Source organism: Cynocephalus volans, chromosome 5, assembly GCF_027409185.1.
Source record: "Cynocephalus volans isolate mCynVol1 chromosome 5, mCynVol1.pri, whole genome shotgun sequence".
Taxonomy (NCBI): domain Eukaryota; kingdom Metazoa; phylum Chordata; class Mammalia; order Dermoptera; family Cynocephalidae; genus Cynocephalus; species Cynocephalus volans.
Genome location: NC_084464.1, coordinates 122375298 through 122392672, shown reverse-complemented (window position 1 = coordinate 122392672; position 17375 = coordinate 122375298). Strand labels below are relative to the sequence as shown.

The 17375-nt window shown below is 34.8% G+C and overlaps 1 protein-coding gene across 2 annotated transcripts in view; it reads left to right on the top strand.

Moving 5' to 3' along the window:
• Positions 1 to 17375, top strand: part of TBC1D32 (TBC1 domain family member 32) — a 235283-nt gene that overhangs the window by 152676 nt on the left and 65232 nt on the right. Inside the window, exons 23-25 of one of the 2 annotated variants that reach the window (XM_063097733.1) lie at positions 1338 to 1460; positions 2494 to 2602; positions 3433 to 3526. In XM_063097733.1, the coding sequence (XP_062953803.1) occupies positions 1338 to 1460; positions 2494 to 2602; positions 3433 to 3526 (326 nt within the window). The remainder of the gene's footprint in view (positions 1 to 1337; positions 1461 to 2493; positions 2603 to 3432; positions 3527 to 17375) is intronic. The other variant, XM_063097734.1, reaches the window with a different exon arrangement.

Here is a 17375-nt window from a genome sequence, read left to right as displayed (position 1 = left end):
TTTTTTTTTCTTCAAGAAATCAATAATTTAAACTCCTTATTTCCGTTATATTTTCCATTGCTCTTCTCAGAAGAGTGCGGAACAGTGTTCTTTTTCTTATCGCTTCCAATTGTGCTTCAATTTCTATGACAGTTTTACTTCTCTACTTCTTTTCTTAGCTCTTCCAGTTTATGTTTTTTTCTGGTTATTCTTCTGTTTTTTCCCCTGTGTTCATATAGCTCCACTTTGTGCAAAGAACTTAATGGAGAGCATTGCTTTATTAAAACTTCTTTTATTTTTAATTCATGGAAAATTGGTCACAGTATTCAAGTGTTTAATGGCAACTTTTTTTTCTCTCTTAAACACAAGCCTCCTACAGATAGCTGATGATGAAAAAACTCACATCCCTCCAAAAGGAAATACCATACAATGAATACATACAATGGTGCTGTGAAATAAAAAAGGAGAAAAAGAATAGGATGAACAGATGGAAGATATACACTTAAAAAAAAAAAGTTTTCCTTTCCCCACATTTTTTATGCCATTTTTTCTTAAGAAATGGGTGTGTGTGTGTGTGTGTGTGTGTGTGTGTGTGTGTGTGTGTGTGTGTGTGTGTGTGTGTGTGTGTGTGTGTGTGTGTAGGATTCTCTGAATTCTGGATTTGGTTGGCTATTTCCTCATTGTGGTGTCTTTTAATGTATTTCTCTAATCCCTGTATTTCCTGAACACCGAAATGGGATATCTAAGGTTGATTAGATTCAGATTCAATTTTCTTGGCAAGAATACTTCATAGATAGTGCAGTGTGTGTCATCTTGCATCACAATAGCAGATATATGATTTCTGTTTCTCTCTTTTAATAATGTTAAGATAGAGCAGTGTGTTTAGGTGTTTTCAGCTTGATCTGAAAATTATAAAGTTAGCCATTGACATTTTACTTGATGAACATTTCCTAGATTTTAGGCAGAATTATTTTATCTTTCCTTCTGTAATTAATTAGTTGCTGAGTAAAATGTTATGGCAATATGCAGTTTTTATGAATTTGCTAATATTCCCTTATGGATTTTTATATTAAGTAGCTGTTGAGAAGAAAGTTTACTATTCATGTAGACTTAGATAAATTTTTTAAAAATCTAGATTAGAAATTACTTGTGGTCTTTAAAAAATATTTCAATAAGAACAACTTTTGGAGAGGAGATTACTATTCAAAATGGTAAACGATATATCTGAAATAACTACATAACCTTTCCTATAAGTTTTGTATTTCCATTTATAGGTATTACTTTGAGACATAAGGAATGTGTCTATACTTTTAGGACATATTTTACAAAACCTGCTTTTATCTTTCCTCTTTATATAGGTTATTAAGTGTGATATGCTGTGATCTGGACACTCTTCTCCTGTTAGAGGCTCAGTATCAAGTATCTGAAATGTTACTAAATGGTCAAGAAGAAAATATCTTAGAGACTTCTGAGAGCCACAGGTTAAAAAGTGGGCAGGGGGGAGGCTGTGGGAATGCGGGGGGTGCCACAGGCCTCAATCCTGCCTCTCCTCCTTCCTCTTTCTTCCATCCCGTTTCCTTCCCCTTTCCCCTCTCCCCCTCCCTCACAAATGCTCCACAACAACATCCTGGAATGTAAAAAATAATATTAATAAAATTACATTTTCTAAAAAAAAAGGGAGGGGAGGGCATTAAAACAGGATAACAACAGTTTTCTTTACAGATGCTTTGTTAAGACAGTAGTTTTTGTGTAGTTTAATGTTTTTCCACTCTCTGAATTCAATAGATTTAAATAACATAGAAAAAGAGTAAAAAGTAGAGGAACTCTTTCCTCCATTTTCTTAATTATATTATCTTGTTATAATTGTAAATTCTGATTGTTTGCAAAATGAGGTTACGGTAATACCTTGATAACTTTTTCTATTCATAAATCACACTTACTCTTACCTTAATTTGGCTGACATTTATCAGGTACACATTGAATAGCTGGTATTGCTTTCATGTCTGTAATTTAAGAAAAAAAAAGTGTGCCTCCATCCTAGCTAGCTCTTGGGAAATTATAGAGTATGTTAATTGATACTCTATGTTTGATGTGGAAGGAAAGGATTAACAGCTGCAGAAAATGTGGAGGCTGCTCATAAGCAACATTAAGATTTTGAATTTAAGGCACGGGTCTACAACATAAGAAAACCTTGACTGAAAGGATAATTGTTAAAGTCACTATAGAAATAATGCATGTCTTAATCTCATTTCTTTAAATGTAGTAACTTTTATCAAGGAAGTATTCTTTTATTAATCTCATATCAATTACATCGCCATCAATTGTTTGCTCTTTAGCATAGAAAGCTATATGACCGTAAGTAAATTTAACCCTTTGTATTTTAAGTGATACATTGATAAATAATTTGTTCTCCAGAATTTTCTGCCTTTTTTTCTTTACAATCTACAGATTTGATTTAAAAATTAAATCATATGCAATTAAGGAGATAACAAAATTGATATATTTATTTTTCAGGGGCTTTATAATTGACAGCTTGTCGGTAGAAAGAAATCATGTTCTTGTTAGAATAAATCTTATTGGTGGGCCGTTAGAACGGACTTTGCCTCCAAGAATACTAGAGAAGGTGAGTGGGGTAAGGAGGAGGGGGGAATGTTTTTCTGACATTTTTTGAAGCAAGGTAGCCAACTCAAGTGACAGTAGACAACATCAACTCCCAGATATCTACATCACAGAGTTGAACTTTTGTTACTTGAAAAACTTTAGGATGCAAGTAAACACTTTCAAACTAAAATGGTACTTTTGATGGCAGGGGGTCATGAATGCTAGTCTGTGTAGAAGAGTAGGGTAGTGTTTTATTAACAAGTTGTCATTTTTTTCTGTCTACTTTTGAATAGTTTATTTTTGATGTCTTTCTGTTTCATGATACCTAACTTTTATTATTACATGGCTGTGTTCCTTTGTATTTCATCAGCTGTATGGGAGTACCTCTCTTATGGGTTTCCTATGAAGACTTTGTTTTTATTTTTGTTGGTATTAAGAACATTCTTGCTTTGACTGTCACTCTGGATAAGATGAGAACGAAATGATTGACAGTACAAGTAAAACAGTTTTGTGGAAAAAGGAGAAAATACAGGTTTCTTTTGAAGTTTATCATTTTCCTTTCATGAAAAAAATAGTAAAGCCATCATTATCAGTTCTAGTTACTAGAACAAGTTACTGTATGTCTGTCTTCAGTGCTTATTTAATTTTGTTTCTGATACAATTCACTTTAATTCTTATTTATTGGAATATTGAATTGTAGTATCAAATAGCTTTTGGCTAGATGAGCAACAGTTCTAAATTCATGAGCAAAAGAGCCAATTTAAATTAATGGTATTTCAGAAAGCTTTAAAATTCAATAGTATTTCAAACCACTTCCACTTCCTAAAGTCATCTGTCTTGCTTCTTTTTTAGGGTGACGATCCATATCCTTGGCCAATGTTTTCCTCATATCCTTTACCAAACTGCTATCTGTCAGAAGTTAGAAGAAATGCTGATATAAAACAAGGTAAAATGTTTACCATCAAATGCCATATTATTTTTAATGCTTTTGTTATAACTTGAAAAAAGGAGAAAATATTAAGGGAGATGAATATTGATTTTCATTCAGCATGTATAATGGATGCATTTATGTCTTTTTTTTGTAACTTTCCATTTTCACATGTTTCTTACTAAATTACCATTTGTATGAGGCCAAATAATTCTTATATCTTGTGGCTAAGGTGTGACAGATCTGTCCAATAGCAACAGCTGTTTGGTTAAAAAAAGGAAGTAATTTTTTTTTTTTTTGGTGTGTTTAAAATTTTTTATTGATTAGGTAATATTTGCACATAGTAAAATATTCCAAAACTACCAAGGGATATACAGTGAAAAGAAAGTTGCCTTCCGTGTCCATTCCTCAGCCACTAAGTCCCCCTCCTCAGGAACCAATATTAGCATTATATTCTTCTTGTATATTCTTCCAGAAATAATCAATGCATATGCTAGCACACTGTAAGCACACTATACAGACTCTTCTACTTATGATCTTTTTTCATTCAAAATTGTTTAAGATTATTTTCTATCAGTCCATACTGTGCTGCCAACTTTTTTCCTTTATTCTTTTTTAAAAATGTATTAAATTCCTTGTATGACTGTACTATAATTTATTAAGCTGTCTTCTTTTAGTGAACATTTAGGGTGTCTCCAGTCTTTTGCCATTATATAAAATACTGCAGTGCTTATATTTGTACATATGGAGCACAGGTGTAAATACATTTGTAGAATTAATTCTAGAAATAGAATGGCTGGATTGCCTTTATTTACATCTATGTTTTTTATGAGTGAGATTTAGCATTTATATTGGTTATTAGAGCCATTCATAATTGCTTTACCATACATAAATTATCTATTTCCATCTTTCGCCCATTTTTCTTTATTTTTATTTTTATTTATTTTTAATTTTATTTTGTCGATATACATTGTGGCTGATTATTGCTCCCCATCACCAAAACCTCCCTCCCTCCCCCCCCCCAACAGTGTCCTTTCTGTTTGCTTGTCGTATCAACTTCAACTAATTGTGGTTGTTATAGCTTCAGGAAGTAATATTTTTGATTTGTTGAATTAGCTCTTACTATGTAGAATTTTCATTTATTCAACAGAGTAATACTTTTTAAGTAACTGCTGTGTGCCATATACAAGTCCTCTGTTCTCAACACTTGAAATGTAATGAAACATGTTGTATAGTCATGAACTGTTAGAGAAGACATTCGAGTAATTAGATAATTGTACGGTGTGATAGAAGTTAAATAGACAAATGTGTAGCCTGCTAGGATAATACATAAGCAGGACATCCTTCCAAAGAAAATTATGTATAAAAATGAGGCATGAAGTTTTAGTACATATTTTCTGAGTAGCAGAAGAACATTTTTGGCAGAGAAAACACAGCGGGGCTGGAAAAGCAAGTTATATTGAGAGAAATGTGAGTAGTTGAAGAGTGTCTGAGATATGGAATGTGAGGGCAAAGAGTGACAGGATTTAAGACTAAACATGTCATCCAAGTCTAGCCTTAAGACCAGGGTAGCTCAGGCTCAGGTGTTTAGACTTTATCCTGAGAGCAATGGAAACTCAAAGAGAATTTTTAGTTAGAAAATTCCAAGATGAAATATGGAGATACATGATCACACTACTCATTAATTTGAGAAGTTAATTCTTATATCAACATGCTCTCCTACTATCAAGCATTCATTAGAAAGAAATATATATAAGATTCATTTCACATTCATTTAATTCACTTTAAAAATTTTGCCTTTGTGTTTCCCTCTTGTGTGACATAATCTATTGCTTCCAGAGATATGGGAGTGATATTAAGCATTTTTCAAGAAGAGACTCTTGAGATAGTACCATTTCGTACTCTTCACACAAACATCTTTCAATGAACACAAATCATTGTCAAGTTTTTACTCTTATGCTCTATACTGCTTTCAACCATTTTAGCAGAATCTTTATATTTTGTCATTCTTGTTTTAAATTTAATCATTTATTCACCCATTTATTTTTGTTCATTCTCTCTCAGTGCCTCAACACTTTTCCTGCTCTCTTTTCCTTGGTATGATAAAGTATTGTTATCTTTGTTAAGTTTTACTTGGAAATAAATGTTTCTTTACTATTTTTTTAAATAACAGACTCATCAGTTTTATTATGTGACTACCATCTTTGATAATTTGATTCTTCAAAATACTTGGTAGGAAGCAAAAAAGGAAGAATAAGTGAATACTTCCCTGAGAAGGAAAATAATCTGTATATATCATCAGTTCCTAGGAATCAGTGCTCAAAGGAGTATAATTTTATTCCTTGCTCTACCCTTATAAATGATTTAGAAAAGGGTATAATAATAGCTTCTCTGTCTAGCCCAGAAGGTAACCTCATGTGGGCATGTAATGCTGCCAGGCGGTCATGTGGTGTGTCCACTGGCCCACTACTTGCCTAGTTTTCCAGATGACTATTTTCAAAACTTCTCTCTCCTCCAACCTTCCTCTTCTTCCTCATCCTTCTTTTAGATAATAACTGTTTCCTATTTTACTGATGAAATTGAAATAGTCAGCAAAGAGCTTCCACATACTCCTGATACATATCAATTCCCTTAACTGAATATATGCCAATTTAGGTTTTTTGTTATTACAGTCAATGAACTGCCAGTATTACTTTCAAAAGCCAATTTCTTCATTTGTTGTACTATAGTCTATCCTCTTTTTTCTCACAGTTCTTGCTACTATCAGTTTTCTCTTTTTCTTTTTCTTTCTTTTTTTTTTTTTCCTTTTGGCATCTCCAGCTTGCTAGCCTACACTACTGTGGAGGCTGGTGAGTCAAATTATGTGCTCAACAGCCTCCATAATCACATAAGCCAATTCCTTATCATAAATTTCCTTCCCTATATCTATGCACATGCTATTGGTTCTGTTTCTTTAGAGCACTCTGAGTAATAAAGGTGACCTTCAGCATCCACAGCATGGCCTGATTTAATTCATCCTTATTTCACATCAATCTTCAACTAACATTGCCTCACTTTGGATCTTCCTACCTAGCTTTGTTTTACTTTCAAGGCCTTAAACTCAATATTTTCTCTCTCTAGCTACTGCCTCCACACTTGTCTATTCTACTGCTTCTAACTCTGAGCCTACTCTTTAGCCACACTAGAGCAAACAATCACATAGTATAACTTGTCACCCAACTTTAAACACACCGCTAACCCTCTTCTGGTTGTTCTTGAACCTGCCCAGCCTGATCCCCTTGACCAGGGACTTCAATACTGTTATCTTTAATCTCCTGCATGAAACTGATTTTTTTACAACTGAAATTTTCTTTTTTATTTTTTGTTAATTTATGTTTTATTTTGACAAATAAGAATTATACATATTTATCATGTACAACAGGATGTTTTGAAATATCCATACATCAAGGAATGGCTAAATCAAGCTAATTGACATATGCGTTACCTCACATACTGTTGTGCTAAGAACATTTAAAATTACTCTTGGTGATTTTCAAGTATATTGATGGCTCTCAGGTTGAAATCTCTAACTACCATGTCTTCCTTGGACTCATGTATTTGCCTACTTGACATCTCTGGTGGAAAGGTTAATAAGCATATTAAACTTAACATGTCTGAGATAAACTTTTTCAAAATCTGCTCCTTAGGCATCTTTCCTATTTCAGAGAAGGTAGCTTTGTACTTGTAGTTCTTCAGCAGTAAAACTGAAGGCGTTCTTGGACTCCTCTCTGTCTTCATACCACACATCTAATCTGTCAGCAAAACCTCTTGACTCTACATACCTAAAATAAAACCACTTTTGTTCATTCACACCACTCTTAACTCTCACCTATTTCAGTGTCTTGCCAAGTGTTCAGTCTGTTCTTAACACCGCAGCCAGAATGATGCTGTTTAAATACAGATTGGATCATATTATTTCTCTCATTGAAACCCTTCAGTGGCTCCCCTGTGGCTTACAAGGCTAAAGACGTTTGTCCTTCCTGGCACATGCTCTATTTTAGGGAGTGTAGTACAATTTCAAGCCTTGTTTTCCCACTGTATTGGACAGGAACTCTTATTGTCTTTCCATTTGTCCCTAAAACACAAATATTTGAATAAGGCATTATTTCCAGCCTAATGGTAGTACCGGAGAGTCCCTCCTAATAAGAGTGGTCCTGACATTACCATGGTCCTTGTTAAGGGGAAGGGAATGATCTGGGCAGCCTAGGAGGTGCCTCAGAAAGAGATTCTATAAAGATTTAGTTAATTCGTCATGACTGTATCTCATTCTGATATTGCTAATATCTGTGTCACTTATAATATACTCTTAATATGATGGCAGATAATGGGAAAGTTATAAGCATGTCTAGCTTTCCCTTGTGCCTAAGAGAGTACAGTGATGATGTCTCTGTGAACTCAGTGAGGAAAATAGAACCAAATGCATTTCTAACTACAAGTATAAGGCTAAATAGAAAGTAAACACAGTTAAGGAATAAATACAGTGTCTAGTTAAATACAGTTAAATAATAAATTCAGTGTACCTTTAAAAGTATTATGCTTAAGTTAGTTATACTTTAAAAACACAAAAGTTATTTTAACAGCAAGAATCATATACTTCCTATTATCCTTTTGGATTTAGAAGTAGTGATTCACTGATTCTGACAGGTGTTACTTTAGTCATCATCTGCACTGCAAAATTTTAGGATATTGTCTTATTGTGGGAAAAAAAAATCACTTCAGTTGTGTGGCACATGGTGACATCCTCCTCATTTGTCTCCCAGCTTCTAGATTTATCCTGCTTGTTACAGTTAGCATCTCCTCATCTGTTAAATTGTCTTTTGTTAGCTCACTGGCATCAGTGTTAGCTGTTTGATGATTCATCTTTATCTACAAATAGGAACTTGAGATATATCTGGTTCAAGTTATTCTTCTTTGTGAATATTTTTCTGGTCACCATATTAAAATGTAAGTGGCTATTGTTTAATATTGTCTGTGTGTATATATGTATATGTGCTTATGTACACACATGTATGTAGCTCATCATACACGAAAAAATTCTCTTCCTGTGGTAGAAATAATTTCTACTTAGAATGTCATTTCTCTGTTACCTGAGTGTCTAAGTAACTTGAAATGTACTGGTATAGTAACTTATATTGCTACCTTTGCAGAAGAGAAAAAAGAGGTGAGGAGGTGGGAGGAAAGTTGTACAATGGCCAAAAGTAGCTACTGGTTAGCATGTCAGAAGCTGTTAAAGTGAACTATTGGAGATTGACTCCTAATGCCTTTCCTATATGGAACAAGAAGATAATAAGATAGTAATCTTTTGTTTTGTTTTTCTGAGGTAAAATGAGATCTCCCAGGAGTTATTGTTATAGCCCCATTGGCCATTTCACTGGGGCTACTACATTCCATTTTGGTGTGTTCAGGATGAGGACTTTTTGCCTCAGAGGCGAATGGGAAAACCAGAACTCCCATACTGAGAATTGAAAATGGTCTGGAGAATTAGGTAGTGTTCTCCAGTTATTAAAAGCATCAGAGAGGTGTATCTCAATAAGATGAGAAATTTGCTCTTCTTATTTCCCTTTGTATCATCCTATATTTAGTCTTTTACTTTACTTTATTTTATTTTATTTTATTTTTATTTTGGCATTTTCGTGACTGGCACTCAGCCAGTGAGTGCACCGGCCAGTCCTATATAGGATCCGAACCCGCGGCGGGAGCGTCGCTGCGCTCCCAGCGCCGCACTCTTCCGAGTGTGCCATGGGCTTGGCCCTAGTCTTTTACTTTTAAAAATTACATTTTCTCTGTTTATCCAGGCTGACATATAAAATAATCTAAATTACATGTATATCTCACATACCTTTCTACTGTAGAATTCCTATCTTTATAGAGAAACCATTTTGCTGTATATTTACTCAGTTGAGGCTGGTATCTTCAAAAAGGAGAGTAACTTTATTTGTTTTTCATTTCTTGCATCTTCCTAGTGCTACCAATAAGTCCAGCAGAGTAGCCGAAGCACAGCACTGACTCATAGGGTCGCTGGTGGCCAAACCACTTGGCATTGATTGCCTTTCTCTGATCTTAGAAATCCAAATGGGCTACTCATTGAAAGCCTCAAACATATTATTAACTCCTGATGCAAGTGAACTTCTGAATGCACTTAAGAAGTCAATAGTCACTCTTTACCAGTACCTCCCTGCAGAGACCCTTCCTGAAAGTTCACCACCTTGGTGCTTTCTAAGAAGCAGACAGACATCGACAGCTAATGTATGCTACCCGTATAGAAAATTCGAATTCTCTTTTATATCCTTTTCCTTTACTTCTCATGTCCTTTCTCTTCCCATAGTAATTATCCTACATATTCTGTGTCAACCATACAGATCTTTTTTTTACTTTTTTATAATAGTTTTATTGAGAAGTAATTAACATACCATACAATTCATGTATTTAAAGTATATAATTCAACGGTTTTTAGTATATTCACAGAAATGTGTAACCATCAGCACAATTTTAGAACATTTTCATTACCTCAAAAAGAAACCCTGTTCTCCCTCTTTCCTTTTCTCTTCACCCGGTCCTAAGGTACCACTAATCTACTTTCTGTGTCTAGAGGTTTCTTTAGTCGGGACTTTCTTATGAATGGAATCATATAGTACTCGTATATGGTATTTTGTGACTGGCTTCTTTCACCTATCGTAGTGTTTTCAAGGTTCATCCATAAGGCTCATCCATGTTGTAGCATGTATCACTGTTTTATTCCTTTTTATGGTTGAATAATATTCCATTCTATGGATATGCCGCAATCTGTTTATACATGCATTTGTCTGCTAATTAGACATTTGGATTGTTTCCACCTTTTGTTTGTTATGAATAATGCTGCTATAAACATTCATGCACAAGTTTCTGTGTGAACATGTATTCTCATTTCTCTTCAGTATATACGTAGGAATGGAATTGCTGGATTATATGGTGACTTTACATTTAATAATTTGAGGAACTGCCACAAACTGATTTCTAAAGCAGCTGCACCATTTTACATTCCCACCAGCAGTGTACAGTATAAGAGTTCTGATTTCTTTACACCATCGTTAACACTTGTTGGGATCTGATTTTTTAATGTAGCCATCCTAGTGGATGTGAAGTTGTTTTGATTTGTGTTTTCCTGATGATTAATGAGGTTGAACATCTCTTCATGTGCTTATTGGCCATTTGATATTTTCCCTGGAGAAATGATTGTTCAAGAGCCTTTGCCCATTTTTAAATTGGATTATTTGTCTTTTTATTATTGAGTTGTAAGAATGCTTTATATATTATAGATTTGTCTCTTATCAGATAGACGATTTGCAAACTTATTTCACTCATTAAAATACATTAAATTTATGCTTCTGAGTCTTTGCTCTTGATGGTTCCTTTTCCTGGAGTACTAATTCCTACTCTTCCTGTGGGTAGTTCCTTCTACACCTTTTGAGCTTAGTCTTAATGTCACTCCTTCAGACAAGCCATCTTCACCTTACCTAAAATATATTTATTCCCTTGCTTATCTCTCTCTGTGGACCCTTCTTTACAGCAATATTTATACCTTTTAGTGAGCTTATGTATTTGTTTTCTGTCTTCTGCCCTAGGTTGTAACCTCCGTGAGACTAAGATGCTGTCTGCCTTAAGTAGTGTAGTAGGCAATACATAAATACTGATTGAATGAATGGATAAATCAACATTGAGAAGAATCTCCCTTTATTTTTCCCATTATTAAACTCTTTTTCATACCTTTGCTAATGGGTGTTGGAAATTTGTTCCAGGCTAATCTGAAGTAAATTTAGAAATTCTTACTCATACCTGGAATCCGATCTGACTCATTTTCTAGCACACGCATAACTTTGCAGTTAGAATGCTCATTGAGCTAGACTTCTGTATACATCATTCATGAACTAGACACCTTTGTTACAGTTATTTTATCCTTTAAAAAGTGGTGCTTTACATTTTTATGACACATAAAAGGTGTGCATTGTTAGTATTATATCCCATTTCTTCACAATTGAAAAAGATAACCAAGAAGTGCACAGCCTTTTATTCTGTGATTACTTAAAATTTGGCCTTTTATAGCTTGAGTTTCTTACTTTATAGCTCTCTCCATCACATTTCTACTTACCTGATAGGAAATTGATTTTCTGCCTGGCAAAACATTCTCTTTCAAGTACTATATAGAAGAATAAATTCCATGGTGATAATCATTCTCTTTATTGAAATAGACCAAATAATATTAAAATCTTTATAGTCAAATTGTTCAAATATTTTTAGTCAGATATTTTTACATGATGTTACTTTCATATGAGAAAACTGTACCATTTTAAAGTTTGTAATATGTGATATTAATATATTAATGTATAGTGTCTTTTTGAAAACCTCAACTTGAGTGAGATAAGGAGGGAAAATATACAAAAGTGAAAAAATTCTATTTAGAACTTATTTTTCACAGTTTGTCAATTTTTGGCTCTGAATGCATTCAGTATAAAATATGTCTTGGGTCATTAGGTTCTATATATTAATCAAATGTCTGCGAGAAACATATTATGTTCTTAGGTAAAGAGTATGAATCTAAGCCACTATATTACATCTATATTATTTTCAGAGCTTTGGTACTTTATAAAAGTTGCACAACTGAAATATGAGATGGGGCCCCATTAGAGCTGAGGGCAAAGAACAAGACATATTCTGTGTCTCTGGAGTTATGCAAGTGTTTAGTGAATGAGTAATAAATATATGGTTTTACAGTTATATTCTTAGGATGCCAGCATATTTTATCCTAGCTCATGGCCAGCTCTTTGTGCCACGTATGACATGCTGATATACTTTAAATTGTTTGCATTAAAAGATGCTGAAATTTAGCTTTTTAAACTACAAATATTTATTATTTTGTCACTAGAACAATATCCTTAATTTAACAAGACAGTTTTCATTAATCTATACTGATTTTGTTTAATAAATTTTCATGTCTTTACTGGGTTTAATTCATTCACTAGAGTTGCTTTTTGCTGATGCTTTCTGTCTCTTCAGAAATTAGGTCTCTGTCTATGTCCCTGATGAATTGTCTTTATTTCTTTTTCATTTACAAATGGGTGACAATACATTGTACAATGCTTATAGTATAGATTCAGAATTGGAATATTACCTACATGATGTATGGAAATGAACTTTTTAAGAGAAGAGAGTATGCCCAGGGACCTTAGCAACTGCTGCTGGCGGCCCCTGCCCAACACACAACAGGAGCACCTCGGGACCTCAGGAGCTGTGGGAAGTCCCAGATGACAGATGATACGAGCATATGAGACTTCAAAACCATGGGCAGCCCCTGGCACTGCTGCAGATATCACTTCAGTGTGGGTGATCTGCCAAAGCCACTAATGCTGCAAGGGTGGCTCACTGTCACAGCAACTGCCACAACCACTGTACAGGTGGCCTCCCAACCACTCAACTACATTGACATAAGGAGAGTCACCAGCAGAGCCCAGGGAAAGAAGTGAGCAAGTGCAGACCCATGACCCAGTGGCCCAACCCACAGGGGGAATTATATGTGCAGTAGCACACCTGGAAGTTGGAGGTAAGTGTTCAGCCTATATGATGGCCTTGATCCAGAGAAGGACACATGTGGAACCCCCAGCAGCACAGAAAACCAGGGTACCCTAATAGAGTAAGAGAAAATTCCCAGTCAACACCAACCCATCCCCCAACAGGGGGAAGCAAGGACTTAGAAGGAACCTCTACCTATAGGAAAGAGGAAAGATAAATCCCTTCCAAGGTCACCCATTCAAAGTGAGGAGTTCTAGTCTACCCTGGTGTACCCATTAGGGTCATGAGACACCAGCTGGGGTGCCAACAAACCTGCCTAGGACACTCACTTCAGCCAATGAGTGACATGGCATTCAGGCACTTCTCCCAAGAACCTGAGAGCTCGCACAGATCCTCAAAAGCCCAACACAATGTTACTAGCCTCAGTGAGGAATCACTAAGTGCCTCAGTGCCTAGGTGCTCACATGCAACTCCAACATTGAATACGTCCAAAGTGCCCACATGAAGACTACACTACTGCATCTAACCAGAACCAATGCTAAAATGCCCTACTCAACAGTCAGTATAAAACACGTCTACAGGAAGAAGTCTCTCTACTAAAAGCCCACTTCAGAGTAATAGAAGAAGCAACTAAAATGCAAGATCACTAGGCATCAATATAGTTATACTAGAAATATGAAAAAACAAGAAAATGTGACACTACCAAAGGAATACAATGATTCTCAAGTATCAGACCTCATAGAGCAGAAAATTATTGACATAACTGAAAAGGAATTTTGAGTAACAATCTTAAGTAAACTCAATGAGATATGAGAAGACTCAGTTAGACACAACAACTAAGTGAGAAAAAGTATCCAGAGTATGAAGGAGGAGATTTACAAAGACATTAATATCTTAGAAAGTAATGTAGCAGAACTCCTAGAATTGAAGGATTCATTCAGCAAAATAAAAAACACAACATAGAGCTTAAGCAGCAGATTAGAGCAAATTGAAGAAAGAATTTCTGATCTTGAAGATGATCTCTCTGAAATAACCCAGGTGGACCAACAAAAGAAAAAAGAATTTTAAAAAATGAAGAAAATCTAAGAGAGCTAGTAGACAATCTTACACGCACAAACATCAGAATCATGGGTGTTCCAGAAGGGGAGGAGAAAGGAAAAGCCATTGAAAACCTATTTAACGAAATAATAATGAAAAACTCCCCAGGTATAGGAAGAAGCACAGACATTCAGATCCAGGAAACTATGAGATCTTCAAACACATTCAATCCAAAAAGGTCCTCTCTGACACACATTATAGTCAAACTGACGAAGCTCATAGACAAAGAGAGAATCTTAAAAACAGCAAGAGAAAAAGTGTCAAGCCACCTGTAAAGGAGTCCCATCAGATTAACGGCAGTCTTCTCAACAGAAACTCTACAGGTCAGAAGAGAATGGAATGATATACTCAAAATACTAAAAGAAAAAAACCTGTCGGCCAAGAATGCTATACCTAGCATTGCTATCCTTCAAAAATAAGAGAGAAATAGTGCATTTCCAAGACAAACAAAAACTGCATGAGTTCACCACCACATGACCAGCCATGCAAAACATACTCAAGGGAGTCGTGCATCTGGAATCCAAAAAATGATAACCATTACCACAAATACAGAAGAAACAACAAAACCCATGTGTAGAACAAAAATTTAAATGAGGAAGAGAAAGAAACTATCTTACAACCTCAAAAAAACAACGAACATTGAAGACAACTAATAAAGGGGGAAGAAGGGAACAAAAGAGATTTAAAACATCCAAATAAAAATAGATAAAATGCCAGGAGTACAATACCTTTCAGTGTTGATGCTAAATGTAAATGGATTAAATTCCCCACTCAAAAGGAACAGACTGACTGATTGGATTACACAGGTAGACCCAAGTATATGCTGTCTTCAATAGACTCACCTCACCTGTAAAGAGATACACAGACTAACATTGAATGGATGGAAAAAGATGCCACACAAATGAAAACTGAAATTAGCAGGAGTAGCTGTTCTTTTATAGGATAAAATATATTTTAAATTAAAAAAAACATAAAAAGAGACAAAGAAGTCCGTTATATAGTGATAAAGTGATCTATCCAGCAAGAAGACAGAACATTCATAAATATATGTGCAGCTAACACTGGTGCTCCCAAATATATAAAGCAAACACTATTAGACCTAAGGAAGGGACCTCAATATGATAATAGTTGGGGACATGAACACCCCCCCTCTCAGCACTGGACAGATTGTCTAGGCAACAAATTAACATGAAAACACAGGATTTAAACTACACTTTAGACCACTTGGACCCATCAGATATCTACAGAACATTTCATCCAACAACTACAGAATATACATTCTTCTCATCAGCACGTGGAACATTCTCTAGGATAGACCACATGTGAGGTCAAAACCAAGTCTCAACAAATTTAAATAAATTGAAATCATTTCAAGTATCTTTTCAGACCACAGCAATTAAAACTAGAAATCAGTAACAAGCAAAACTCTGGAAACTATGCAAATGCATGAAAATTATTATTTTTTAGATTTTATTTTTAATTTATTTTTTATTGAAACCAGTTCGTTGTACATATCTGTGGGTTCAGAGTGAATATCAATACCTGTGTGTAACATGTGATGATCAAATCAGGGTAATTAGTATATTCAGCATTATAGAATGTAATTGTTTTTTGTGGCTCTTTACCAATTCCTCCGTTGCCTCCCCTCCCTATCCTCCTTTCCTACCTCTGTTAACTTCATTTCTGTTTTCTCCTTTAAGTACATTGAAAATTAAACAACATGCTTCTGAACAAACTATGGGTCCAACATATTAAACAGGATATCAAAACATCTGTTGAAAATAATGAAAATGAAGACACCAAAAATGATGGAATACTGCAAAAGCAGTTCTAAGACGGAAGTTTATTGCAATAGACACTTACATCAAAAGAAAAGGAAGATTTCAAATAAACAACCTAGTACTACACCTCAAAGAACTAGAGAAATGAGCAATCCAGTTCCAAAATTAGTAGTTGGCAGGAAATAATATCAGAGCAGAACTAAATGAAATAGACACCCCAAACAACAATACAAAAGGTGAATGGAAAAAAAGTTGTTTTTTAAAGAAGATAAGCAAATTAGACAAACCGTTAGGTAGGCTTACTAAAAAAGAAACAGAAAACTCAAATAACAAAAATCAAAATGAAAAAGGAGACCAATACCACAGAAATACAAAGAATCATTAGAAACTATTATAAACAACTATGCGCTAACAAATTTGAAAACCTGGGGGAAATGGTTACATTTTTGAACATATACAAAGTACCAAGACTGAACCAAGAAGAAATAGAAAACCTGAACAAACTAGTAACAAGCAACAAGACTGAAGCAGTAATCAGTAGTCTCCCAACAAAGAAAAGCCCAGGACTGGATGGTTTTTCTGCTGAATTCTACCAGACCTTTAAAGAGGAATTAATATCAATTCTCTCCAAACTATTCCAAAAATTGAAACAGAGACCATTCTCCCAGGCTCATTCTATGAGGCCAGCATCACAATGATACCCAAACCAGACAAAGATACAACAAAAACAGAAGATTCCAGGACAATACCTTTGAAGAACATAGATACAGAAATCCTCAACAAAACATTAGCATTCAGAATATAGCAACACATAAAAGAATTATACAGGATGACCAAGTGGGATTCCTACCAGGGATGCAAAGATAGTTCGATATATGCAAGCCAATAAATGTGATACACCACATTAACAAAATCAAGCACAAAAAACATACAGTTATCTCCATAGATGCAGAAAAACATTTGACAAAATTCACCATCCTTTCATGATAACAACTCTTCAGCTAATTAGGTATGAAAGGAAAGTATCTCAACACAATAAAAGCCATCCATGACAAGCCCAATGCCAATATTATCCTGAATGGATATTAGAATAGCATTAGAAGTACTAGCCAGATCAATCAGACAAGAGAATGAAATAAAGAGCATACAGATTGGGAAACATGACCTCAAACTGTACCTGTTTGCAGATTACATGATCCTATATATGGAAAAACCCTAAAGATTCTACCAAAAAACTCTTAGGGTAATAAATGATTTCAGTAAAGTTGCAGGATACAAAATCAATGGGCAAAAATCAGGACAATTTTTTATACAGCAGTAATCAACTAGCAGAAAAACAAATCATGACAGCTAGCCCATTTACAACAGCCACCAAAAAAAGTAATAACAACAAAAATACCTAAGAA